The sequence below is a fragment of the Anabrus simplex genome, chromosome 7, assembly GCF_040414725.1.
Source record: "Anabrus simplex isolate iqAnaSimp1 chromosome 7, ASM4041472v1, whole genome shotgun sequence".
Taxonomy (NCBI): domain Eukaryota; kingdom Metazoa; phylum Arthropoda; class Insecta; order Orthoptera; family Tettigoniidae; genus Anabrus; species Anabrus simplex.
Window position 1 is genome coordinate 286,093,523 of NC_090271.1, and position 27,692 is coordinate 286,121,214.

The 27,692-nt window shown below is 39.9% G+C and overlaps 1 protein-coding gene across 2 annotated transcripts in view; it reads left to right on the forward strand.

The window, feature by feature from the left end:
- Positions 1 to 27,692, forward strand: part of LOC136877564 (ADP-ribosylation factor-like protein 3) — an 89,575-nt gene that overhangs the window by 34,406 nt on the left and 27,477 nt on the right. For both annotated transcript variants that reach the window (XM_067151706.2, XM_067151707.2), the window contains exon 3: positions 10,655 to 10,891. In XM_067151706.2, the coding sequence (XP_067007807.1) occupies positions 10,655 to 10,891 (237 nt within the window). The remainder of the gene's footprint in view (positions 1 to 10,654; positions 10,892 to 27,692) is intronic.

A 27,692-nucleotide genomic window follows, 5' to 3' on the forward strand; every position in this document is an offset into this window, starting at 1 on the left:
GATCACGAACTTGCCGTGCTTCGGCATCTCCTAAATGATTCAGGTCAAGCCGATCGATGTCACTAGACTCATCTGACTCAGGGTAACCCGCACACAAAACTTTAGGCATTTTCAAGGGAACGTTAATCAATTCAAATTTCAGATCAGGAGAAAATTTAAAAAAGAAATTTCGACACTGGGGATCCAAAACGACACCGGCCCAAGATAGAAAATTGGTACCCAGAATAATGTTACATGATAAATTGGATGTCACCAAGCACTTGATCTTCCAAGTGAAATTCCCAATCCTCAACTTGACCTTCACAGTCCCCAAAATATTTAAAAACTGACAATTAGCCGAAACGCATCTTAGATTAGTGGGTTTTATTTCCGGAAGTTTACACGAGGATTTCTTTTGACAATACCAGGCATAATTCATCAAGCAAACTACGCTTCCAGTATCAAGGAGGGCATCTACGGGTTCATTGTTGACCTCGACAAATGTGCACGTGCCAGAGGAGGGGGCATGAGCAGAAATACTATTGCACCTAGGGGGACACACCGGTTTCTTACGAGATTCAGGGTTTACAAACTTAGAATTGGCAGACTTTGCCCTTTCCCTTTCTAGTCATTGATTACCATTTCTGTCTACCAAGGGGCAATTTCTTTTAACATGCTGTCTAGAGCCACAGGAATAGCAAGCGCCTGGACCACGTCTAACGTCAGGGCAGGAATTTCTTAGATGACTTCGGGACCCACAGTTGTAACATTTACGGGCATTCACTACTTTAGGTGTTGACGGAAGGACAGGACAATTGGTAGTAGTAGGGGGAGGGAAATTCACAGGTCTGGAGGCATCTCCATGTTTGACATCTTCAGCAAAGGAACAGGCCTCTTCCAATTCTTGAAAGGTAGTAGGGCAACGGGTTAAGGAAAGATAGGAGCGGTACGCAGGAGATATTCCTTTTAAAATTCTAGAGACCATTTCACATTCTGGCACAGAAATTCTAAAAACCTTGCAAAAGAATCGCAGATGCAGCACATAAGTTAGCAAGTTCTCATGCAGGAACTGGGTCCGGAAACAGTGTTGGGGCACAAGACTTTGGAGAGCAAGAGAGGGAATAAATTTGGAAAGGACAAGTTCATGAAAGGTGCTAATCGATAAATTTTTAGAGATAGCTTCAGAAATTTCTCTTTTTAGAATCCCTTCACAATGAGGAAAGAGGGCGCGGAAAATCCCCAAATCATCGACTGAGTACACATTACCAGTCTCGGTTAACTCCACCAGAAACCGTAGGAATCGAATACACTCATCGATAGAATTTACAGAAAAGGACTTCACTCCCCGAAAAACTTCCTTTAAACAGTTAGGCGATGACGCCGAATTTAGCTTAGAGACTAAGGTTTCCAGTAAAGGAGCAGTCACACAACACGGACCTTGGGCATGGGTCGAGGACGCAATTTGGTGGGAAGGGACACTCGGGGTAGGTACAGTAGGGTTAAGTCCAGTAGAAATAGAACAATTCTCCATATCTCTGTTAATCAACAGCAAATCTAAATCAGAGGTGATCCCAGAAACCACCGTTAACAATCTAGCACATTCTGACACAAAAACAGAATCAGGCTTAATGGATAATATATCCTGAATTCGGCCCGAGTAGTGGTCAGCTCTGGCCCTTAGCCGGTTTACTTGGGCTTTGGACGGAGGCAATTCAATAAACTCTTCACGAATAATATTAATTTCGTTAAGATTGTCACAGATTAGGTTAAGGTACTCACCCACTCGACTCCTGTCAATAGAAAATACATTAATGGGGACCTGGGAGTTGGCTGATAGCAAGGCAGCGCACTCAGCGACAGTACGGGCAGGTTCAAGGCCACGAATGGATAACTCGTACTCCAATTCAGCACGACGCAGGAAGGAGGGGTTCGTAACGGCACGCGCCATGGTAGCAAACATGGAACAAAATAATCAAAAAAATTACACAAGATCCTTGCACTCCCTTTTACAATAGTTATTGACAATAACACTTTTAGTTTTTTAATTTTTGATTTCCATCCGCCAACATTCGCCACAGCACTGCACCAAGCAAGGGTAGGAGGGGAGGAAAGTTAGGCTGCACAAGGCAGAAACAACAGAGATTAGGCAGCAGAGCAACAACAACAACAGGTCTGCTACCACTCAAATCGGGTTCAGAACAACAGTGGAACAACAAACAACCACCGCTCTGATACCACTCTCACCGCTCACCACCCTCTAGGACCCCGGTACGACCTAGGGATGATGAGGTGAATAACCTTACCCACCAGGGTGAGAGTAGAAGAGAGGGGAAAAGAGGACAGAGAGAGAGAGAGAGAGAGAGATAGAGACCCTGGTGAGAAGGTTGCTAGCGTGTCCGCCCCAGAATGGGAGTAGTAGCGAACACGAGGGAGAAAGAAGGGCACAAGAAGAAAGACAACAAAGGTACAGTCACAATATAAAAAAACAAGAAACCATAGAAAAACTTACCGGAAGCAGCGGAGGAAGACGACTTAAGGCCGTGGAAGTTAATGCACAAGAAAATCGGTGGCAGTGCTCCACCGAACGTGGCGAATGAAAACCAGCATTTACATGAAGTTAAAAAAAAAAATTTAATTGAAGGGCCAATTGTAGGTAACAAACCAAGTCATTAAGTTGATAAAACCTATTTTTATTTTAAGACGTAAAGCCAAAATGTAAATAAAGTCAACGTAAAGTTGAAAGGTGGAAAAGGTAATTAACAATAAATAGAATAAAACAGAAAATACACAGGTATGGTTTAAAAGGAAAATTAATTCATTATTAATTAACAATTAATGGTAAATGAAAACTCTTTAACAGATAATAAATTGAAAATTTTATGAAAACAACAAAGAAAGAAAGGATGACCTCCGTACCTAATAAAATGTGATCAGAAAATAACGGAAAACCAATTGACTTCCTTACATAAATACTACCTTGAAATAAAATGTGATCGATCACGGATAGTTATTTAATAAAAAACTAAGTTAACAATTATTCAATAAAATGGATCTTCAACGCGGCCGCTTCTCATAATTACCAAAATTAAAAACGTTCAGTTTTCACCAAGGACAGTTTCCAAGACATATAGAATTTCACGTAAAAACAAAACTCCTTCGGGGCAAGAAAATAGTAACACAACGTTAAAGGGCGGCCGAAATTAATAAATTAACTTAAAACAGAGAACGATACACTCAACTCAGAAACAAATACTTCTAGATGCACACCGGCTCCCACGCCAGACAACATTAAAACCCGACAACAACCCACACACCAAAACGTTGCCAAGGTAACCAGCAAACAAAAGCAACGCCACCAAATGGAGGAAAACTGGGTAGAGAAAATAAATGTTAATTCACCCAAAACCCCAGAAGGGGGAGGGGAGAAGAAAACATACCAAACGAATTAGAAAACAAAACACAGAAAAGTAAACAGAAAGCCGAAGAAGGTAAGGCTCACTACCTTGGAGACTGTACCTTGGTTTACAAGGAAAGTAACAATTTAAAGTGCCAAAAATAATTCGTTTAAATTTTAAATTAATAATTCCAATTTAGCTCACGGTGAACCTTCCACATTACTGTGATTAGTTGCCGAAACTGTTTTTCAGATTTTCGATACCACACACGCAAATAGGTATTAATTCAATGACGAAGTCCAAATATTTATTATTATTATTATTATTATTATTTTTCCAGAAATCTTCGAAAATATCAAAATCCTCTTCAGGACGACGTTTAAAATGATTTCAAACACTGGTACATACCTTTGGTGATGAAGAAATGAGAGGAATTTAAACCTGACATTGTTGACGAAGAAATACAGTCACACGACCGGCATCCAGACCTCGTTGGGAAGTATCCAAACAAAAAATAAATCCAAAAATATGATCAGAAGAAATGGCAGGAGGTCTCCAACTAGTTCATACGGGGAAAATCCCCGTTAATGCAGTAACTACGGGGGTTTTCTGGAAATCCACTTCTCCATTGCGTAGCTCTCAAACACACAAGCGCACATCATGGCTGACTGAAGCGAACTGAGTCTCGCGTCGGCAAGCGAGGAGGAGACAAGTTTGCCTGGTAGTAGGCCAGCGCATGCGCAGTTATACTCAACCAACCACAAGGCCAGACAATGGCCCGCTGTCTACAGTAACTTTAAAAGAGGTATGCTGGCGTAAGCCGTTTGACACAAATATTCTAGGCCACAGGGCCAGTTCAAAATGGTTATAAGGGGGAGGCTCACATTATTTAATATTGTCTCACACCTGTTTGTACCAGCAATCATTCTCACTACTTTCATGTTTGTTACTTCTAACTTATGAATAAGATATCCTGAGTCCACCTAGCTTTCGCTCCCGTAAAGCAAAGTTGATCTGAAAACAGACCGATGTAAAGATAGTTTCGTCAGAGAGCTGACTTCCTTCTTGCAGAATACTGTCGATTGCAACTGCGAGCTCATTGTATTATTTTGCTACACCTTGATTCAATCTCACTTACTATATTACCATCCTGGGAGAATACACAGCCTAAATACTTAAAATTATCTACCTGTTCCAGCTTGTATCACTGAATCTGACATTCAGTTCTGTTGAATGTCTTACCTACTGACATCAATTTAGTTTTTGAAAGGCTAATTCTCATACATTCTCATTGCACCTATTTTCAAGTTCCAAGATAATGGATTGTAGGCTTTCGGCACAACCTGCCATTAAGACCAAGTCGTCAGCATAGGCCAGACTGCGTACTACATTTCCATCTAACTGAATCCCTCCCTGCCACTTGATACCTTTCAGCAGATGATCCATGTAAACTACGAACAGCAAAGTTGAAAGATTACAGCCTTGTCTAACCCCTGTAAGTACCCTGAACCAAGAGCTCATTCTACCATCAATTCTCCTCGACAGCCTGTGACGTAACCACAATGTCACTGTGGCTGAATAGCGTATGCTTACAGTGCTGTGCTTCCGCTGGACGAAATGCCCAATATGAGCAATTCTGGTTTAACCTATCCAGACTGATGGTCTTGTCACTCGACAATACTGTTGCAGGGGATACTAGAGGCCTGTGGCCGTTTCACGGTTCTAACCTGTAAGCGTCTGCCCCCCAGACCCCCTTTGCTTGCCACCAGAGCAATTGACTAGCCTATCCAGACCACTGATCTTTTTATTAGCCAATAATCTAACCAAACCACATACTGCACCTAGTCTTGTCACTAGCTGCACCTAGGTTGGCAGCCTTGTGTATCACGTTACACTGTTATGTGATCCACGCTTTGTTGTACCCCCACTAGTAAAGTTTTACCAGATTATTTATTTATTTATTTATTTATTTATTTATTTATTTATTTATTTATTTATTTATTTATTTATTTATTTATTTATTTATTTATTTATTTATTTATTTATTTATTTATTCATTCATTCATTCATTCATTCATTCATTCTTCTTCTTGTCGTTTGGGCCTACTGAGGACCACGGGGCTTGTTTCGACTCCTTGTATGGAAATTCTGTTTTTTCTTTGCCCAGAAAGCTTTCATCTTCTGGATGTGTGCTTGTTTCCTTTCCTCGGTCCACTTCGGTCGGGTGGTGCCTGTACTCTGTCTGCTGGTGAGAGACTCTGGAAAGACACCTAGAAAGGTTAACTGCCGGAATAATACACGATCCTGTATGGTTTGTTCTGAAATCCCCAGCTGTTCTAAGTCGGACTTCACTGTGGTGATCTATTTATTTTTGGACGCTTTCCCTCTGCCTGTAGTGGTAAAGATCTTGCTGGTAAGTCTGTAAGTACTCATACGAGTCAATCGCCTCTTCCTCATGGATGTAACTATGTCTTCTTGATGATCATAGATCTCATTGTTGTGCCTTATCCTGTAGGTACCATCCCCTTCTCTTATTGGTCCTAAAATCCTCCTTAGTATTTTTCGTTCCTTGCGCTCTAGCTTCCTCAGTAAACCTTTTCTGTTCATCAGAAGACACTCAGAGGCCTACAGTATGGATGGTCTTACTACTGAATTGTAATGTTGGAGTTTAAGGTTCTTAGAGAGGCACTTGGATGTATAGATGCTCTTACAGGTATGGTAGATCCTTTCCAACTTCGTGCATCTGGTGTCTATTGCTAATGTCTCATTCTCGGTTGCTGAAATCCACTCCCCTAGGTACTTCACTGCAGGAACCTTACGAATGGTGGTGTTTTCCAATGGCATAGTATGTGGGACTCCCTTTATGTTAGTCAAGAACTCAGTTTTCTTTATATTGACCCTCAAGCTGGTTTTAGCTGCTATGGTATAGAGGCTCTGTGGCTGGTGAGTAGCTTCTTCTATGTTGTTGGCTAATAAGGTAAGGTCATCGGCAAAGGCCAGGCAAGCTACACTGAGATTATCTTTCTTGTAGCCAATTTTCATCCACTTCCTGGAGGTAATGTGGCAGTCCATTCCCTGATAATCTTCTCTACAACGCAATTAAAGAGAATGCAAGAAATTCCATCACCTTGTGTAACTCCTGTTTGGATAGTGAAACTCTCTGAGAGCTCACCTCTAAACTTTACTTTGGAGGTGGTGTTCTTGAGCGTAGCCTGGATTAGTCTGGTGGTCTTCTCATCCAGGCCTAATTCCCATAGGGTGGAGAAGAGGGTCTGCTTATATATTGAATCATATGCCTTCTGGAAGTTCAATAGTATGACTATCCATTTGTGTCCGCCACGATTCTTGTACCTCAGGATTGTCTTGAGGTTCTGTATCTGCTCTATTTGCACGAAAACCGGCCTGGTATTCACCTAATTGGGAATCCAGTTGACTGACCACTCTGGTTTGCAGGGCTTTAGAAAACATCTTGCATGTAACCGATATTAGAGAGATGCCTCTCTAGTTGTTGAGGTCTATCTTACTACGGTACCTTTCTTGTGTAGAGGATGGATCACCGCTGAGGTCCATTCCTCAGGTAAGGTCTCCGTTGCCCAAATATCTTCTATGATCTGATCTGTTCGTCAGCATGTTTCCACATCTCTGCTACTATACAGTCTTCATCTGAGGCTTTGTTGTTCTTTAGGCTCTTGATGAAAATGAAAACCTACAACCTGTTTTCCAGTCTTTGACCGGGTCAGGGATGTAATGAATGAACCAGATATAGGCTATTATTACAATGGGGTCGCCACTCCCAACGTGATATTCATGACTGATAAATGCTATGAAATGAGAATGGAGAGTGTTTCTGGAATGAAAGATGACAGGGAAAACCGGAGTACCCGGAGAAAAACCTGTCCCGCCTCCGCTTTGTCCAGCACAAATCTCACATGGAGTGACCGGCATTTGAACCACGGTATCCAGCGGTGAGAAGCCGACGCGCTGCCGTCTGAGCCACGGAGGCTTACTTAGGCTCTTGATAATCTCCCTTATTTCTTCAATGGTTGGCGGTGTGGAGTCTCGGTTTCTGGAAAGAGGCTCAGAGAATGCGAATCTCTCTTTAGGTTCCTCTGCATTGAGAAGCTGTTTGAAATACCCTGCAAGAGTATCGGTACAATCCTTGTTGTTGAACTGAAGTTTCCCATCAGGTCCACGAAGATGAAGGGTGGGAGCTGTGTATTTCGTTGTCTGTTTTCTGAGTTCCTTGTGGAAATCTCTTGAGTTGTGCCTCTTAAAGTCCTCTTCTGCCTGTTGTATTAGAGCCTTGTTATGGTTCCTCTTAGCCTGTCGTGCTATACTGGCAGTTATTTTCCTTTGAGTAAGGAAGGCCTTTTAATTAGCCTCATTTTTGCATTGATTCCACGTGACCCAGGCTCTGCGTCTATCTTCTATAGCATGGTCACATGTAGTGGTCCACCATGGATGTTTTCCTTTGTTGGATGAGGCAGGCATGGTCTTCTGAGCAGCGTCCAGTAGAGCTTTTTGTAGGTTGGGCCACCCTTGCTTCTGTGTGTTTTCTTTCAGAGCGACTTTGAAATCGCAGTCTTCATCACTCAGTCGGAGGATGTTGAACTTCGGTATTTTAGCCTTTCTGCCGACATTCGATGGCCTTCTCAGTGGTTGTAGGATGGTTTTTACCAGAGGTAGATAATGGTCCGAGTCTAAGTTAGCACCCCTTAGCACCTTGACATTCTGAATCTCATTGTGATGCCCTTGGTCCATGGCCACGTGGTCTATCTGGAATTCACCTAGTAGTGGATTTGGGCTCTTCCATGTCTTCGCCTTCCTAGGCAGGTGTTTGAAGGCAGTTGATTTTAGGACGAGACCATATTTGTCACAAAGGTCTATAAGACGTGCTCCGTTCTTATTTGTCCTCTTATGGGCTGGGTAGAGGCCCACTATCCTTCGATATTTTTTCTCCTTTCCTACCTGTGCATTGAAATCGCCCATCAGTATAGTGGTATGATGTGGGATCTTGTCCAGAGCTTCTTCTAAAGTGCTCCAGTATTGTTCAACTGCTTCCAGGTCATTTCTATTTGTGTCGTTTGTGGGTGCATGGAAGTTCATTGTGGTATATGCCCTATTGCGGAACCTCAGAGATATTGAGGAGGTCCTACCATTAGGTGAAGTGAACCCTATTATGTGATCAATCATGCTATGATGAACAGCAAAGCCAGTGCCAAGATGTGGGACTGTCTTCATCACCCCTTGTATATTCTGTATCCTTGGGATTCAAAACCATCTTCGTCCGTGAATCGTGTTTCTTGTAGTGCTGCAATCTTGATGTTATATTTGTTCAGCACATTCTGAGTCTAAGTTTACCGGTCTTTAGCAACGAGTTGATGTTCACTGTAGCCAAGTGGGTGATATTTCTCTTTCTTTTCTGCTGTTGTTTGCATGGTGGAGTACATGAAGGTGCAGGCTCCCCAGAATCCGATGACCTGCTTGCCCCATCACAAGTGGGGGTGGATTTGTTACCACCTGGGGTATTCTTTGTATTAATGTTTCCTTTTATGTTGAGTCCAACAAGTATGTAGATGAGGCCACCCTAGCGGGTGACGGTTTGTCTACTCAAGGTTGTTAGCCCTGAGGAGAAAACAATGAGAGGACTCGACACCTCAAAAAATTTACTTATTTATATATCCCTTTCAGACCTGAAAGAAAACTGGCTGTGTGAATTTTTGTTTGTACGTCAAAAACTAACTAAAATGCTCTTAAATACATATATTTTTAGTTTATTCTACAAAATAAAAATTAATATCTGAAAAAAAGCACAAGCACAATTGTGTGTGTCGGGACTTACTCACTACTTACAAAAAAGAAAAATTACCTCAATACATGTGAATATACATATGTACATGATCAAATGTTCTATTTTACAGTGGGGAATAATTTAAAACAATTAAATATTCGTTCAAACACAAGTAAATGTTACATTTTCCACATTGAGGAGGAGTTTAGCTATTACCGCCGTTTTGGCAGCAGCAGCTTGTCGTCAGACCTGAAGGAAATCTGGAGGTGTCTAAACATCAAAAACTTACTAACATGCTCTAAAATACATGTTTTTACAGTTTATTTTACAAAATAAGAACTATCAGCTGAAAAACAGAACCCACACAATTGTGCGTGTCAGGACTTCATTCTCTACTTGCAAAAAATAAAAAAAATTTAAAATTCAACTCATTACATGTGAATATGCACATGTACATGATCAAATGTTCTATTTTACAGTGTGGAACTATTTTAAACAATTGAAATCTTATACATTACATTTCTCATGTAGAGTATGAGTTTTTCTTTCACAGTCCTTTTTGTGACAGCACCCAGCACTCCTGCATACATTGGCTGTAAGGAAACCTAGCCCACACATTTGTGCGTATCAACATTCAAAACCTCATGGTATTACGTATGATGTTGTAAGTTCACAATTTACGTTTGCTACACAATCTACACATTTCATTGATTATATTCTGATATTCAGTAAAGCTTCTAGATTAATATGAATGCAATAAATAAATACTTACTTTAGGCAGTACTGCTTCCCGCCATATTCCTAATGAAGTGTATTTTTAAACTATTCTTCCTTCCCCCTGGTGATCAAGTACTAAATAAAAACAGCTGAAGTACATGCTACATGTCCCGCACAAGCACTGCAGTCCGGTCTAGCGCCAAGAAAACGTCAAATAAGCTCAGACATAAATAAAATACGAACCCACACAATTGTGCGTACACGGTCTGAAAGGGATATATATGTGTATAAATAACATATCATATGTGACCTAAGAACTGTTTTAAACTGATATGTATATATCATTAATCTCATTACTGTTGTTGTAGTTATTGATGTTATTGTTGTTGTTGTTATTATTATTATTATTATTATTATTATTATTATTATTATTATTATTATTATTATTATTATTATTATTATTATTATACCTACAGATTCCATATTGGGCTGTCTTGCTGATGCTGAAACCTCCTAAAACATACAAATTTCCATAAATGAAATAAGTGCTGTAGAAAGAAAACACTAAAGTGCAAACAAAATCACATAAATAGAGATCATATTTTAATATTAAAATGGGAAAGAATTATTCATAATCTTTTTCTAATTTGAACTTGCTTTACCAGCAGTCATCCTCCAAAGCTGGGTGCACTTTGTTGCACCACCTCAGTTTTTGCATTACAAAGAGTTCATTTTCCTCTTTAATGTTTTATGTCACTCTTCTTTCTTGTAGATTTATGTGATTGATAGTGCTGATCGTAAGCGTTTGGAGGAAACAGGTCACGAGTTGGAAGAATTGTTAACTGAAGATAAGTTAACAAATGTTCCGTTATTAGTTTATGCCAATAAGCAAGATTTACTCCATGCAATGCCTGCTTCAGACATAGCTGAAGGCCTTGGATTACACACAATAAAGGATCGGCCATGGCAAATCCAGGCCTGTTCAGCAACATCCGGAGAAGGAGTCAAGGTAGGAATGGTTAAGTCAACAATATTTCAGAGCCATAGTAACACTGAAAATAAATAGACCACTGAATAAATCTCCAAAAGAAATTAAGTACAATCTGTAACTAAATTTTGGCAAAAAGTTACATACGAAGCATGTTTTTTAAGTAAGTTCAGTTTTCAAATATAGCCACTGCAGTGCTTCGGTCATCATTCAGAGCATGCGTGCGCATCTGCAGGCTAGCCAAACGTCATTATGAAAGCATTCACCCGTATTTGTTTGTGCATATTGAAAACGCCTCTGACAATTAACGGTCCTGCTAATAATGGGTAATCTGAGACAAGGTCTTGAGATTTCTCAAGACTAGCGCGCGCGCTTTTTCTCACAAGAAATTTCGAGAAATCTCGAGAGCGTTGTCCCTGCATTGTGTGGTGAGCAGCGTGTCATAGGCCTACAGGCAGGTGGAGCTGAATATTGTATGTGCCAAGTATGTAAATAGCCAACCACATTCCGTAAATATATCTACAAGCGACTAGGGCATTCATTTCTACCGTGGTCTATTTTGACGCATTATAACATCAGGATATTCATTCTGGCATTATATGCAGTGGTAAGTACATGAATGAGTAGGTTAAGTACAGAAGTTCATGGCTACTCTAGGTGTACATCATTATCATTCATAACTTATCAGAGCCCGCATTCAGTATCCATTTGACCATTGCTTGTGTTTACCGACGTTATGGTGATGAAGGAAATAATTCCTTACAATTTTGTAGAATATTTGCATCATAATTAGGTATTTTGGTATATGACGATGCGATGTCTAATTATACGAGACACCTTTAAGACTATGTCCGAAATGCAAGTAAGTCGTGGACATGGGATTATTAAAAACACATATCACTGAAGAGTAGTAGTAGCGAGGTATCCAGTAGTGAAAATGAAAACCTACAACCTATTCAACCTGTTATCCAGTCATTAACCGGGTCAGGGATGGAATGAATGAAGCCCCCATCTTGGAGCGAGGATAGGAATTATGCCGGCTGCCAAAGCCTGTCGCACTCCTCTGGGACAATGATTAATGCCTAACCGATCAAATTAAATTATAATGGAGAGTGCTTCTGGAATTAAAGATAACAGGGAAAACTGGAGTACCTGGAGAAAAACCTGTCCCGCCTCCGCTTTGTCAGCACAAATCTCACATGGAATGACTGGGATTTGAGCCACGGAACCCAGCGGTGAGAGGCTGCCGCCTGAGCTCAGAGGCTATGTATCCAGTAGTGTCATGCAGAATACGCTCTCATCTCGATTCATGTTTGTCGAGCATGACCATGACCGAAGATTGCTTATAAAAGGAGGCACGCTGTGTTCATTCGACCTTGCCCTTTGATACTCGCTCCTTTGCGCTCTATCTCAGTCGCAGGTACAAGTGATTCCTCCTGCCTGCTTCCTCACTCTGTACTCATTTGTACTAATGGTGGAAGGATGTGATAATACATCAAGAATATCTACTTTGCTAAAATTAGCACCGATATTAATCAATTCTTGCCCTCATTATTAAAAGCCTTCTCTGGCAACAGTGTTAAATGGTCAGAAATCTTTAGCACACATGAAAACGTACACACTAGTTATGGTTTGCTTAGTATTGCTGGGCAAAACTTGGCGAGAAGCTCTAAATTTAAATTTGCAAATGTGGTTTTTAAACAAGTTATGCCGGATTTATATGCTAACAGTGCACAAAACGTTTCACGAGAAATATAACCTGTCTCCTGACTGTCAGCAGTAACCACAAGCAGGAAATTCTTCCAAACATCAGAACTGAGCAATTCATTATTTTGAATTTTAGCCATAGCGCCATCCGTTGATCCACGTGGGATGGTGTACTTCAGCTTAACCATTCCATCATGCTTTTATATCTCCAAATTCCCAGCCTTTACTCTTTGTAAACAAAGGCTTATTCATCTCTAGATGAACTACATAGTTTTGTCAGTAAAGCAAACAAAGTCATCCTCCCTAGTCAGCATACTTCGCATCGAACATGCCCTGTTGAACGAATTGGAGCAAACTTGGGCATTTTAGATTACATGTTCCACTTACGCGTAATGATGGTTGCATATGCAGTTAAGCACATCTTGCTCCGTCTTGGTTGCCCGTCTCAAGTTGGAATAATGAACGCCTCCAGTATCCATATGGGTGTACATCCTATCTACTGTTATTCACAAAGTATAGAGGGTTATTCGGCTAAGATGTCCACTTCAAAAAAACTTGTGAACCGTTTAAAATACTGACATTCTGTTTTCACTTTCATTAATGGTATTAAGGGGCTCATAGTTGAACATGCAGTACTTTTACAGGCCTTGGACAAAATTTATCGGCACACACGTTTTCATATGAGGTATACTATCAGGCTTACTTTCGTAGTTACTGGGATGTCGCACAGATCACAGCACAGAAGAATCGGTCTCTAGCGAGAGCATTGCCCATCACTAGGTCCTGCCGAGTGTGGAGTATGTGCTGTGATTAGTTTTCTAAGTGAAAAAGACGTGAAAGCTGTTGAAAGTCATTGGCAGAGTAGTGAAGTGTATTGAGATTACACTATGAGCCAAGGAATGGTAGGAAAATGGGTTAGAGCATTTAAAGAAGACCGTACTTACATCCACGATGGGAAGCATTGTGAGCAGCCATCTGTCATTACTGAAGAGTTGGTTGCAAAAATTTGATGCAAAGGTTTGATTAAACAGACGCTTGATGATTTTGTCATTAAGTTATGAGTTGCCTGAAATTTCAAGGAGTGTTCTTTTTGAAATTGTGTCAGGATGCTTAGATTATTGGAAGTTGTGCTCATGCTGGGTACTGAGGATGCTGATAGAGGTGCACAAAACCAAGTGTGTAGGCAGTGCTTTGACTTCCTTTGAGTGGTACAGTAATAAAGGTGATGCATTCCTAAGCTGAATTGTTACCGGTGACGATATGTGTGGCTTATGTTATACCAAAATCAAATAGCAATCCAGGGATTGGACACACTCAACATCACCCAAGAAAGTAAAGTGCAAGCAAAGCTTTTCTGCTTGCGAGCTCATGTACATTGTGTTTTGGGATAGGCAGGGTGTGTTGCTTGTGGATTTTTTGCACCACGGTGACACGATAAATGTCGAGACTTATTGTGAGACCTTATGTAAACTGTCATGCAATCCAAAACAACCGGCATGGCATGCTTAGAGGGGGGGATTCTTTTGTTTCATGGCAATGTGCAACCTTACGCGGCTAATCGATCCTGAGACCTCATTGCTTCATTTGGTTGGGAACAATTTCATCATCTTTCGTATAGTCCTGACCTAGTGCCTAGTAACTACCACTTATTCCTACACTTGAAAAAGCATTTAGGAAGTCGGCACCACAATGATGATGAGGATGATGACCTACAAACGACTGTGCTACAGTGGCTGGCACATCAGGTGGCAGATTTCTGTGAGGATGGAATTCAGAAGTTAGTTTCACGATATGACAAGTGCGTTAATGTGCTTGGAACTTACGTTGAGAAGTAGTTTAAGGTACAGGCTTACTTGTAAAAAAGAATTGTTTAAAAATATCCATTACTTTTTTACCTATATCAAAACTGTACTTACTTAAAAACACATGCCTTGTAGAAATATGGCATTGTGGGGTCGTTAATGACATCGCTATGAATTTGTGGCTACGTACAGAGAGAACAGATGACTTTGCAATACATCCACTTTGTGTATGTGTTCACCTTGAACTGCTGGAAAAGTATAGAGTATGGCCAACAATAGAATGACAAAGGAAGTAGTTGAGGTATACAGTTTTACTGGTATTGAGAAAGACCCCACCATACCATTAGTGAGTTACTTCTTTTTTTAAAGATTTTTCTTTGGTAAAGAGCCACATTTCATTGGAGATGTGACCATTGTGAGAATACTCTTATTGTTAACAGTTTTGAAATAGAAAGTTTACAAATGACAGTGATGTCATAATGACAAATTCCATTATTTTTCTTGCATCCCAATATAGTCCTTGTTGATTGCTCGGTTGATAGCAAGTGAACATGGGAGTAGGGCAGTCTTCATCTATTACTATATTCTGCGGTTGGCATAACGCATAGTTATTGCTTAATACGTTCTGAAAATATCACTGTGAGTGACTTTACCTATTAAGATGTAGATTTTAGAAATCTGTCAAATTTTTACTCTGTGCAACAGGGTCATCTATCAGTTAATGTTTTTGTTGAAGAATATTGTTCCAACTCCCATGCGTACTACATCCTTTGTATCCTGTGCATGTTCTTGTAGACTTTTAACTGCAGGCTGTTAACATTATAAATACAGTCCAACGATAGCCAAAACATTCTCACATTTGCAATGTAGGTGGTTTTACATTATTATTAAGAGTTGCCATGACGTCTTTGTTTCTGGAGATTTTTTTTCAGTAGATGGTATTGATAACATTGGGTTGTCTGTACTTAATTTCAGAGATTGTTCCCTGGTTGTGGTTTGATGGAAGGTCTAGTGGGATGATATGCTTTAGTTTTCTTGGCAATTTTTGAACATTGTATGTCAGTCATTTTCGCTTGAGTTTGATAATGATGATTTTTTAAGGAATATTAATGTCAAGATCATAAATCTTTAGGTCTAAATATTTTGCATCTGAAGTAATGGAAAGGAACAGTCAAGTGACAAATGAAGTGATATGTAGAAAGGTAGGAACGTTGATGGGAACACATAAGGGGATAAACATAATGGCAGGTCACTTTAAAAGAGGGAGTACCGGGCGAGTTGGCTGTGCGTGTAGAGGCGCGCGGCTGTGAGCTTGCATCCGGGAGATAGTAGGTTCGAATCCCACTATCGGCAGCCCTGAAAATGGTTTTCCGTGGTTTCCCATTTTCACACCAGGCAAATGCTGGGGCTGTACCTTAATTAAGGCCACGGCCGCTTCCTTCCAACTCCCAGGCCTTTCCTATCCCCTCGTCGCCATAAGACCTATCTGTGTCGGTGCGACGTAAAGCCCCTAGCAAAAAAAAAAAAAAAAAAAGAGGGAGTAACAGAAACTGTGACTAGGATAAACATGAATACTCAGATCAAAGACAATCTCAGTATCTTCAAAATCTGCCATTGTCAAATAGATACGCTCTCTCCTCATTAATCTCATTTCTTCTCACCGTCCTGTGAGCTCGTTTCTGCTTCCCTTCTTCGTCAGGAGAGTGGTCATCAACAGTTGAGAGGCCATCCTAATGAATCTCTTATGTTGAAATTGTCCTTGTCCTTTTGTGTTTTAATGTTTGTCCTTGCTTCTAGTTCTATGAGGAAAGCAACGGGAAACTACCTCACTCCTCATTTCCCTAGTACGCCTCTTCAATGACACCTAGGCCATCTATGACAGCTAATGGTGAACCTGTTGAGGATCCAACCAGCCTTCGGGCTGAATACCCAACATACACATACTGGTTTTATTGCTCCCTCTTTGATACTGATCTGTCTCTGTGTTTATCCTACTGTGTCTTCATGTTCCTATCTTTCTATATACGTGGTGAGTCCTGCAGTGGTTGCCGTCCTTCCTGCATGCTGGATATTGATAAAAATTAGCACAGTCATCACACTATTTCCATACACCCATCGAAAACCCATCAACTTTGATGAATGGACAATCAGATTGAAAACCAAATAGAAAAGCAATAAAACTTAACCCATTACAGTAAGTGTTGAAAATGCTCTCCCTCTGCCTGTACACATGCTAGAAAAAGAAAGTGGTGGTGGTTATTGTTTTAAGAGGAAGTACACCTGGGCAACATCCTCTGTTAACACTAATCGGAGGGAAGAAATGGAAGGGTCCGATAGTTCAAAAAATGAAGTCATCTGCAAAATAAGGACAGGCCATGAAAGGTATGAAAATGAAAGACTCCCTAGGCCTTGCAAATCTAATGCTGTTGGGGTCATAAAAGAACAAGATGAGTTTACTAGGAGAGGCTGCATAGGATAGATGTAAGTGAAGAGCCTGGCACAAGTAAATGAAATCGATGCCAGGACTCAGCTAAGGGTCCCGTGATCACCCACCCTCGCTTCTAAGTTAAGAGCCCCTGGGCCCCCTTTTAATCACTTCTTACGATGATGCTCTTTTTTTTGCATGCCGACAGAGGATTGTTGTATTTCCATTTCAAGATCATTGTGGGTGCATTCTTCATTGTTAATCACCTTCGATCTTTTAGGAGCTTTCTTATCGTGAGCCTCAACAATTCACTGCTGCCCCCCTCCGCCACCATGTTGCTCTTCCGCCAGCACCGCGCACTGTCGACTTCACTGACACAGTACCATGTATTCAGCTTCATACACATTAGATGAAAAAAAGGAAAGCAATAAATTGACCCACCAAATGGGGATTCCCATATTACTCCAGCCTGCCAGTAATCTTAAGTTACAAATAGCTAGTACTAAACTGTCTTTCTTCTATCATTCTTCAAAACAAAAATTTGTAGCCACTGTCTTTGTGTGTATAGCAAACTGCCAATTGATTTACTCTCTTTTGAGTCATATAACTCAGTGATAGCTTACAGTATTGACTTCTTAAGTAACATGTAGACATAATTTTTCATTTTACTCTTTGACATAGTCTGAAACCAATGGTAATCAACAGTTACAAGTTGTCACCTCACAGTTCAACTCCCAGCTGCTTTTCCAACAGCCTGTCTGGAACAGTACAATGCAGTCCCATTACTCCACCTAGAGACATTCCTGTGGACCCCTCCATCCTCCTTAGCCCTGCTCATGACCTTGGAAACAGCAGTGACAACTCTCCTCACCCCCACCCCAAATCAGCAGACTTTCTTAGCAGTTTATTATCATCTCATCCATGATCCTTGCATGTATGCCAATCCTTGCATGTATGCCATTTAAATATGCAAAATTGAAAGAATTATTTGTTTCACAAAAATCCCAAGTAATTCTAGGATCAAAAAGCTGGTTAAACTATGCAGCCACTAGGTTCAAATCCCAGGATACACACTAATACAAAACAATTGCAAATGAAAATGTGGTGGAGGAACAGTAGCTTTCATTTTGAGTAGCCTGTGCCCTCAAGTAATATGTATATCATCAAATGAGAATGACCGTAGACTGTGGAGTGTATGCTTATTGAAGTAGTACTTCGTGACTCATGATGTTAGGTCGGTATCATTTATAAACCCCCTCATGTTGGATATTTTCATGAGGTAGAGTAAGAGCTTCAGAAAATACTACCTGGTTATTCGCATGCCATAATTACGGATGATATGAACACAAATCTATTAGGCTATAATTCATTCTGGTGTAAGCAGCTCTTAACAATCTTTATGGCTTGTAACTCTTACCCTTTGTACAGCCACTTTCACACACTGCTAGAACTTACTTTCATCAACAATCCTTCACTAGTCCTTAGTCATGGACAGGCTTCAGTTCCAGGTGTGCCTGCCCATGATTTAATCTATTTGTCTTATTCCCTCAAAATGCCCAAAGCTCAAACCTAGTTGTTACGTACCGAAACTTAAGACGTATTGACAGAGACAAGCTACTTGAAGACGCTTTAAAACTACCATGGCACAACGTATTCACACACGGGGACATAAATGACAAAGTGAAACATTTCAACCAACAGGTGACCGAGCTATTCGACAAACACGCGCTTGCATTACAAGGGAGTTGGCCCCATGGCTCAGAGACTAAATACATAACCTTATGAAGGAATGTGACTTAGCACATTGACTGTCCGAGGAGGGAGGTTTCTTAAACAATCTACTTACCGGCAGCTGCGAAATACCGCTATGCAACAGATCAGGAACGCTAAAATACATTGCGCTTATAGTTTAACCAAGAAAAATGTATCGAAAGAGATGACGTGGTTTGGTTTAACTAAACTTTCCTCTCTTGACATAATCATCCCTCTTGATGAACTCAACAACCAGTTTACAGCGCTCCATTCGCCATCAATTGTGGTACTTAAAGAGCAGGCAGTAAACAGAAACTATTTTACTCAGTGTACAGACAGAGACGAATTTTGTATTAAGCCTGTTACATATTCTCAAGTTAGAAACTCAATAAGGCACATAAAACCAAAGGCCAAAGGACATAATGCTTGACGTCATACTTCCTGTAATAACTCGTCTAGTCTCGATGAGACATTTCCTACTATCTGGAAACAAGCAAAAATACGGGTATAGAAAAAATATCAGCTCCTCTCACAGCTTCAGATTATTGACCAGTCAGCATTTTATCTGCTTTATCCCAAAGCACTTGAATACATTGTTAATGTACAAATAATGAATTACTTGAACAGCTATAATCTACTAGATTCTCTGCAGTCAAGCTTCAGACCAGGGCACAGTACTACCATTGCTATGCTAAAGGTTACTGATGACATGTGTAAGGCAGTAGACAAAAACAAACAGACAACCATTATTGTACTGTCGGACTTAAGTAAAGCATTCGATGCTGTAACTTCAAAATTTTACTGTCTAAATTACATTCTCCTCACTTTCCAGACAGTGCCTTATCGTTGATATATTCTTGCCGTCTTGAATGACGACGATATATTGATGGTCAGATTGCATAGTCATGGCGTACTCTGAAGGGTGGTGTACCACTGGACTCTGTGCTGTGCCCCCTTCTATTTTCCTATCTTTTTAATTTCCCCTTGTCCGGCTCCTGCCTATGTCAACAATATGTCCATATCTCGCACAGTTTAAAGTATTGCAAACATCATCTTTGTACTGATGACCTACAGATTTATATACATGTGACTCCAGATCACCTTCACTTAGCTGTAGGTCGTCTAAACGAAGATCTCCTGTCCATAGCATCATGATCTTCATTGTGCGGTCTAAAATTAACCCTGTTAAATCTCAAGCAATACTTCTAGGCTATCCCAAACTTCTATTCAAAATTAACTGTTATCATTTGTGGTAGTAGAACACCACTTAACCAGGCGAGTTGGCCGAGCGGTTAGCGGCGTGCAGCTGTGAGCTTGCATCAGGGATATAGTGGGTTCGAACCCCACTGTGGGCAGCCCTGAAGATGTTTTTCTGTGGTTTCCCGTTTTCACACCTGTTAAATACTGGGTCTGTACCTTAAGGTCATGGCCGCTTTCTTTCCACTCCTAGGTCTCTCCTATCCCATCACACCATAATATTTATGTGTCGGTGTGACGTAAAGCAAATTTTAAAACACCACCACTTACATCTACAGTGAAATGCCTTGGCATGACCCTGGGTGAAAACTTGTCCTGGACTGCTCATATCTTGTAGTATAATGAAACTAGTATTTTCTTCTCTTCACTCTCTAAACTGGCTAAAATACATTTTTCCGGAGAAACTAAAAAGAACATTGGTTGAAGCACTTGTTTTGCCTCATTTTGATTACTGCAATATTGTGTACCAGGGACATAGGTGTGATTCTACAAAATAGACTACGAGGACAGATCGTATGTGTACACTATATATGCAATCTGAGATTCTTTAATCACGTATCACAATTATTTACATGCTTATCTTGGTCACATCTAAGTGTTCAGTGTACTTACCACTCCCTAAGCGTCCTTCATAAACTACTAAGCATTTCACAATCCACTTACCTGAGAAATTCCTTCAGTTATCTCTCCTTACAGCATGACAGAAATACCTGAGCACGTAACACCACAGTTACATACAGATGGTTCACACATACCGGACAATGATGAATGTGACCAAGAGGTATATGAAAACGATCTTGAAATATTTTCAGAACAACATAAACTTTCTTGAGACTGTTCAGTTTTTCAAGCTGAACTTTGGACCATAAAGTTAGCAATGCAATGGTGCATAGATAATGGCAAAAATGTAAAGGTGTACAGTGACTCGCAAGCAACTCTAAATGCAATAAATGACAAGTATAATTTAAATCCAATAGGTGCTGGTATAAGATCCATAATCCAGAATGGCCCCGACGTGTGTTTATGCTGGGTTCAAGGACACATGGGGACAATTGGAAATGAGGAAGCAGACCTGTTAGCAAAAGAAGCTGCAAAATCTTAAAAGGAAGTATCGTATGATAAAGCTGAAAAGAAAGCTTAGAAATCACACATCTCTTCAGTGGAATAACATCTGAACCACAAGCACAAAAGGATCCTTAACAAGAGAACTGTTCTTTCCTGAGATCCAGCATCGATACCAGTGCAAAGTGCTCGTGCCTAATTTTATGCTTACACAATTTCTATCTGGCCATGGCAAATTTAAAACCATATTTCGATCAATTTAACATCAATGTCTCAGATGATTACTTAAGCTTTTGTGGGTCGTCTCAAACAGTGCAGCATTTAATTTTTGATTGTCCTGATTTGATTGCATCTGAACTTTTGTGACACTGAATTGAACAAACCTTTATTTCATATATTTAAAAACAATGTTATAATTTTTTTTTTTTACTTTCATCCACTACATCTTTAATAAGCTTTCATCATAATGTTCAATCTGTTGCAAATTGTATGTAATTGTTAAACTATAGCCCTAATATGCTTTTTCACAATAGGGTTCCCTTCTATTTTCATTGGAAATTTAATAATAATAATAATAATAATAATAATAATAATAATAATAATAATAATAATAATAACACCCTTCTTGCACTGCTGACCCACAGAACTACCACGTTCACCAATTTCTTCACATTTTTTGCATCTTGTGAATGGAACTAAATTCCTGAGAATATCAGGGCCATAAATAGTGGAAATGCATTCAAAGCAGCTGTTTGGGGGGTTCTTGTCTAATTGAATGACATTATTAACCATACTAATCAAAGTATTTCTCTTTTATATCATCCTTATGTAATTCACAGACTCTTGTTAAATTCATGTATAATCATGATTCACATAGGTGTTCCTTTTGTTATACTTTTAGTTTAGTCATAAATAATTTAGTTTTTAATTACTTAATTGTGTAGGGGGCAACGTGCCCGCCTGTCACCCAGTGGACCCGGGTTTGATTCCTGTCTGGGTCAGGGGTTTTTAATTGTAAATGATTAATATCCCTGGCCTGGGGACTGGGTGTTTGTGAAGTCCTTAACGTTCCTTTCCTCACATTCAACACTTTACACTTCCACAATTACAATTACACGCAGGTTCATAACATATGGTGCAAGTAGGGGCAAAAGGTCTTTCAAGGTCGACGCCCCGAATAAATAGCATTTTTCATAAATACTTAATTGCTTATTTTACATTGCTTATTAATTATGACATTGAAATCCTAACCATTGGAATTCAATCTTGCACTCTTACAACTGTATGCAGACCACCAAATAAAGAATACAAATTTACAGAAACTTGCACTTTTGATTCTCAACCAATAAAAATAATCATAGGTGATTTTAACTGTCATATTACTTCTTGGGTATATAAGGATACAGACACAAATGGAAAAATTGTAGAAGACTGGGCCGAATTTATTATTTATTGTATGATGAAAGGAGGAATATCAGCTATTTACAAAATATGTACAAAAATATACACATATACACACTCTCAAATTCATAAAATTATTCACAATACTATGTCCAGATGGTTAATCCACTCAACGGCTTCTTGTGTTAGGTTTGTGGAGATCCTTCATTGAGCCTCTAAACGCTCTGAGGGGACATTCGAGCACTATGTGATCCATGGTTTGCTGTTCTTAACCGCAGTCTCAGTGAGGAGAGGACTTCCATCCCCAGTTGTTCAGTATTGCTCCGCATCTTCCATGGCCAGTCCTTATCCTATTCAGTACACACCACTGTTGTTGAGGTGAATGAAAGCTTGTGGGCTGCTCCCAAGGAGTTTTAATTAAGTAATGATGTGTCAGGGAGTTTTGTCTCTGCCACTGATTATTCCATGCATCTAGTATTTTGAAGTGATTATCTTGCAGGTTGATTGCTGTACGCCACGATGGTTGTCTGGACTTTAATCGCTGTGGTAATGATACTGAGCAATCTGAATGTATTAGTAACAGTGGGTTGTTTTCAATTTTCTTCCATGTATTCAGCAATTTCTGAGATATTCTTAGGGGTGGGGGTGGAATGTTACTTAGAACCGATAGCCAGTGCATATTAGTAGATTGAATACATCCTGTGATGAGGCACATTGCTTGATTAAGCTGCGTATCTATTTTGGTGTGAGCACTGTTTAACCATGTAGAACAGCAGTATTCTGCAACTGAGTACGAAAGAGCCAGATCTGTGGATCTAAGGACTGATGCATTGGCACCCCAGGTGGTCCCTGTTAACTTCTGTAATATGTTGTCCGGGTTTTAATTTTAGCTGCTACATTCTTGAGATGCATCTGTCCAGGGTCACCCCTAGGTATTTAGGGTTACTGCATTATTGGAGAATCTCATCTCTGAAACTGACTGTAGGATTGTAATTTGCATGTTTGTTACTCAGATGGAAAGTTGATACAACTGTCTTTTGAGAATTCGGTCGAAGAGAATTATGTTTGAAGTATTCATCCAATATCTTCAGATCTGCTGTTAATGTTGCTTCAGCTTCGGGGAAGCTTTGATCCTGGGCTATCAAGGCAATATCATCAGCGTAAATAAATTTATTGGGCTTAGTATTTGGAAGATCGTATGTGTACAGATTAAAAAGGAGTGGAGCCAGCACAGAGCCCTGTGGGAGCCCATCATTTATTTTGTGCACCCTACTTGTAGAGTTTTCTGAAAACACTTGGAAATACCTATTGCTCAGCATATTGCCTATTAGAGTGGTTAGTTTCCGACAGGGGATGACACTAATGAATTTGAGTAGCAGTTTGTCATGCCAAACGGTATCATAAGCAGCAGTTAGATCTAAAAATATAAGACACAAATAGAAAAATTGTAGAAGACTGGGCCGAATTTATTATCGAATTTATTATTTATTTACTGTATGATGAAAGGAGGAATATCAGCTATTTACAAAATATGTACAAAAATACACATATATACACACACTCAAGTTCATAAAATTATTCACAATACTATGTCCACAATATTATGGCCGAATGAATGAGCCTAAGGTTAATATATGATCCAAAGCTACCCCATTCCTTTTACAGTGGTTCATGGAGGCAGGGATACAATATGGATTGCATTTCTGTCTCACACTGCATTCAAATGCTGGAGCTGTACCTTAATTAAGGCCAAAGATATTTCCTTTCCACTTCTAGCCCTTTCCTATCCATCATCGCCGTAAGACCTACCTGTGTTAGTGTGGCATGAATCAAATAGTAAAAAATCAAACTGTATGGCTCACCAAAGCAAGAAACATATTGTAGAACTATTTCTAAGAACACAGCATAGAGCTCTTTTATGTACTGTGGAAGCAGTGGTCAAACCTGGGTCAGTTGCTTTCAGAAGATAGTTCAACTTTCAGAAAGCTCAGTGAGATAATTTCTCTCAAAACTTGGATAAAGAAGTGATAGAAATCAGGCCTGATCCTGAAAATTACAGATATTTGGTAGAACTAGAGTATCTCCCGTAAACACATCCCGAGAGGTTGTAGGACAATGTAGGCTACATACCTAGGCTCGATAAAGAATCAAAAACTTTTAAAAAATGATCCCTTCTCAGAAAAGACAATACAAACAGGAGAACACCTTCTCCAAACCATATCAACATAACGAACAGAAAAATGGTGTATCCTCCTCGAAAGTTTGAACATGAAACGTAATAGTCAACAAGCCTGGAAATTAAGAAACCTTGACAGCAATCCTACAGTTTCATCACTGAGATTGAGTATGGTCACCCCTGTTCAAATAGCACACCAGCTGCGGCTGAATGGCAAATCCACAAAAAGATCCAAAGTAATGAAGATCATATGTTGGGACAGCGATTGCAGCGGGTCCTCTAGAAACCATTTGCACTTATATACTACGATCCTAGAAATGGGCGAGCAATCATTTTCATTGGTCAGCTTTGAAAGACGCCTTTTTCACGTTGTGGGCATGAATTTATTCGCTGTTGACGATTAAGATGCCACATACCATACCACCTGGACTACATTTACGAAATAAAAAACATACGCCTCAACCCAGAATCGACCCCTCGTCCTCCTGCATGCTAACCCAAAACTCTATCCACTGCACCAACTGTACAGCATGACTAACATGTGCTGACAGAGGTAGTTACCCTACATGTGGTTACTGCGTTGCCAGATTGCCACTCAACGTCCTTTTTCTGCTGGATATACTCGCAGGACAAACTTTTTGTGAGAAACATTTTTTTATTGCTGGCATGTGAGGAGTCGTGCTGCGACGCCTGAGTGTTTCGAATTTTGGTCCATCCTGTATAGGTCGCTCGCGTGCATAAGCCGCACCTGAATTTTGAGAACATTTGTGCGTAACTTTTTTTTCTGAATTCCATTGTAGACTCAAAGTATGTAGCTTTGTTCTGCAAAATATGGCAATGTTATACATTTCTTAAGAGTTCAATGCTTGTCAACGGTATCAGGTTCAGCCTTGGCTGAAGGTGGTGAAAGTGCGGTATCTAGTAGCATTCATTGTTTGCACGGTAGTTGACCGCTGTAAATTGAGGAACATGGGTTGTGTCAGTGCTAGCTGCACTTCACAATCTAAATTCCAAGTGGTGTGTTATGCCAAAGAAAATGGTAATAGAGAAGCGGGAAGGAAGTTCGATTTTGATGAAAAGAACATGCAGCTTTGGATTTTAATGAAAGATGCACTGTACAAAATTCACAGAATCGGCAGGCATTTCACGGGAGAAAAGTGCAATATCCAGAATTGGAATACAATCTTATGGAGTATGTACATAAACCAAGCAGACAGATTTTCTATATCAGTTGAAATGCTATTGTTTGATGAACAAAAAATTGTTGAAAGAATGGAAATTCCTGAAAGCCAAGTTAAAGCAAGTTACGGTTGGGCAAGGCATTTTATGGCATGACATGAGTTGGTGATTCTCAGAAGAATGTCAGTGGCTCAGCGGCTACCCAAAGTGTACCAGGAGAAACTGCTCGCATTTCAGTGACGACTTTTATTTCGTTTGATTTTTTTTAAATGCCTGGGGAAACTCTGGTCAACAAAGCAGGTGGAAAAAATTGGTTGTAGGCTGTGACTATTGTAACGGCTGTAGGGGTTTGAGGGTTTTGTAGATTTACTTATTAAACCTTTTTCTCTGTTTCAGCTAACCTCCGAGTGTATGAGTCAACTCAGTGCTATCTTATAACAGAGTATGTGTGTGATGTCATATATTTAGCACAAATTTTGACGAACTTAGAGGCGTTATTCCATGAAAACTACGTTTCAGATTTGGATATATATATACACTGTCTTTCTTTTTGTGCCAGGTAGCCTTCTCTTTTGCCTGTCAATTGAGACTTTAAACATAATCATAAGTAAAATACTCTCAGAAATATATACGCGTTCTACCCAAACACTAAAAGCGTCTTTTACTTTCCATGTACCCGTTGTCAGGGGACGTAAGTCTACATTAAAACAGTTAAAGTTCAAACTGCTGGGGCAGAAAAACAGTGTTGTACTCACATGTTGTGCATCACTGCTGATGGGGACAAACTACCAGTTTTCACAATTTTTAAGCGAAAAACAATGCCAAAGGGAAAGCTGCCCCCGGGGATGCAAAAATTTGTACATGGATTTTTTAAAGGCAGTGTTGTTTCGTCCCGGTGTTCTGTTACGTCAGCCAACCATGTTGGTGATTGACATCTTCTGTGGTCACTTGACAGAAAAAGCGTAAAGATGAGAAAACAGTGATCTGACATGATTGTGATTCCTGGAGGAATCCAGAAATGCTTTACTCCTAGGTGTCTCTTTCAACCGGCCTTCTAAGGCACATTTGTGGCGACACCGAACGGACGACTCAAGCCTTCCAATTTCTCAAATGTATGAATGGATCCTGGATGCGTGTAAATTAATCCCAGCAGAGATGGTAGCCAAGGGCTTCAAAAACCACGTCAATTTCCAACACAATGGATCGGACCGAAGACGACGCAGTGTGGAGTGCATTATCTGACAGCAACAGTGACAATCATAAAGTGTCAAGTGATGATGAATAGGTACCTTAAACTATTTTAATTACGTTTGGATGCAATAGCTTGTAAGGTATGTAGATACTAGTGTTTTATACTAATAAAGTGTTCTAAACTAAAGAATGTTTACTGTATTTAACATTTCAGAGTACAAGCCATGCCCCATTTTTAACTACTTATTTATAGTGATAAAAGTGCGGCCTATACACACGTAAATATGGTAATGTTTCACCTACTCTAATTCTCTGAGTTCTATTTCCTAAAAATGTAACCACACATTCAGCCACTGTTTCATCTAGTCCAATAGCCCTCGTTTTTGTCAGTAGTCTTCTGTAATCTACCTTAGTCTTGGATAGGTCAATAGCAGTACAGTCCAATTGACTTCCTGAATTTAAAATATCTGCTTTATCTTGTTGGAATCCTGCAAGTTGAGCTTCACCAGAATGACCTTTCCTAAACCTGAACTGCCTTTTGTCAAACCAGTTGGTAATTCACAAACATGTCTAATATAATAGAATGTTTTCCCAGAGCTTACATACAACACATGTCAAGCTTATTGGCCTGTAATTATATGCTGGGCCAGTGACCTAAATGTTACCCCACTTTAAACAAGCAACAATCAGTTATCTGCTTTGTATTTATCACCCTTTCCTTTGTATACTGTGGCTACTATAGCAACTCCCCATTCATTTGGTAGCCCCACCTTCTGTGAAAATAGTGTGACTATTCAGAGGTCTGCAAAATACACAGGCCTGGTGACATGTTATTTGCCTCTTAAAAGAAACTACTCCTTTTAAGCGTTT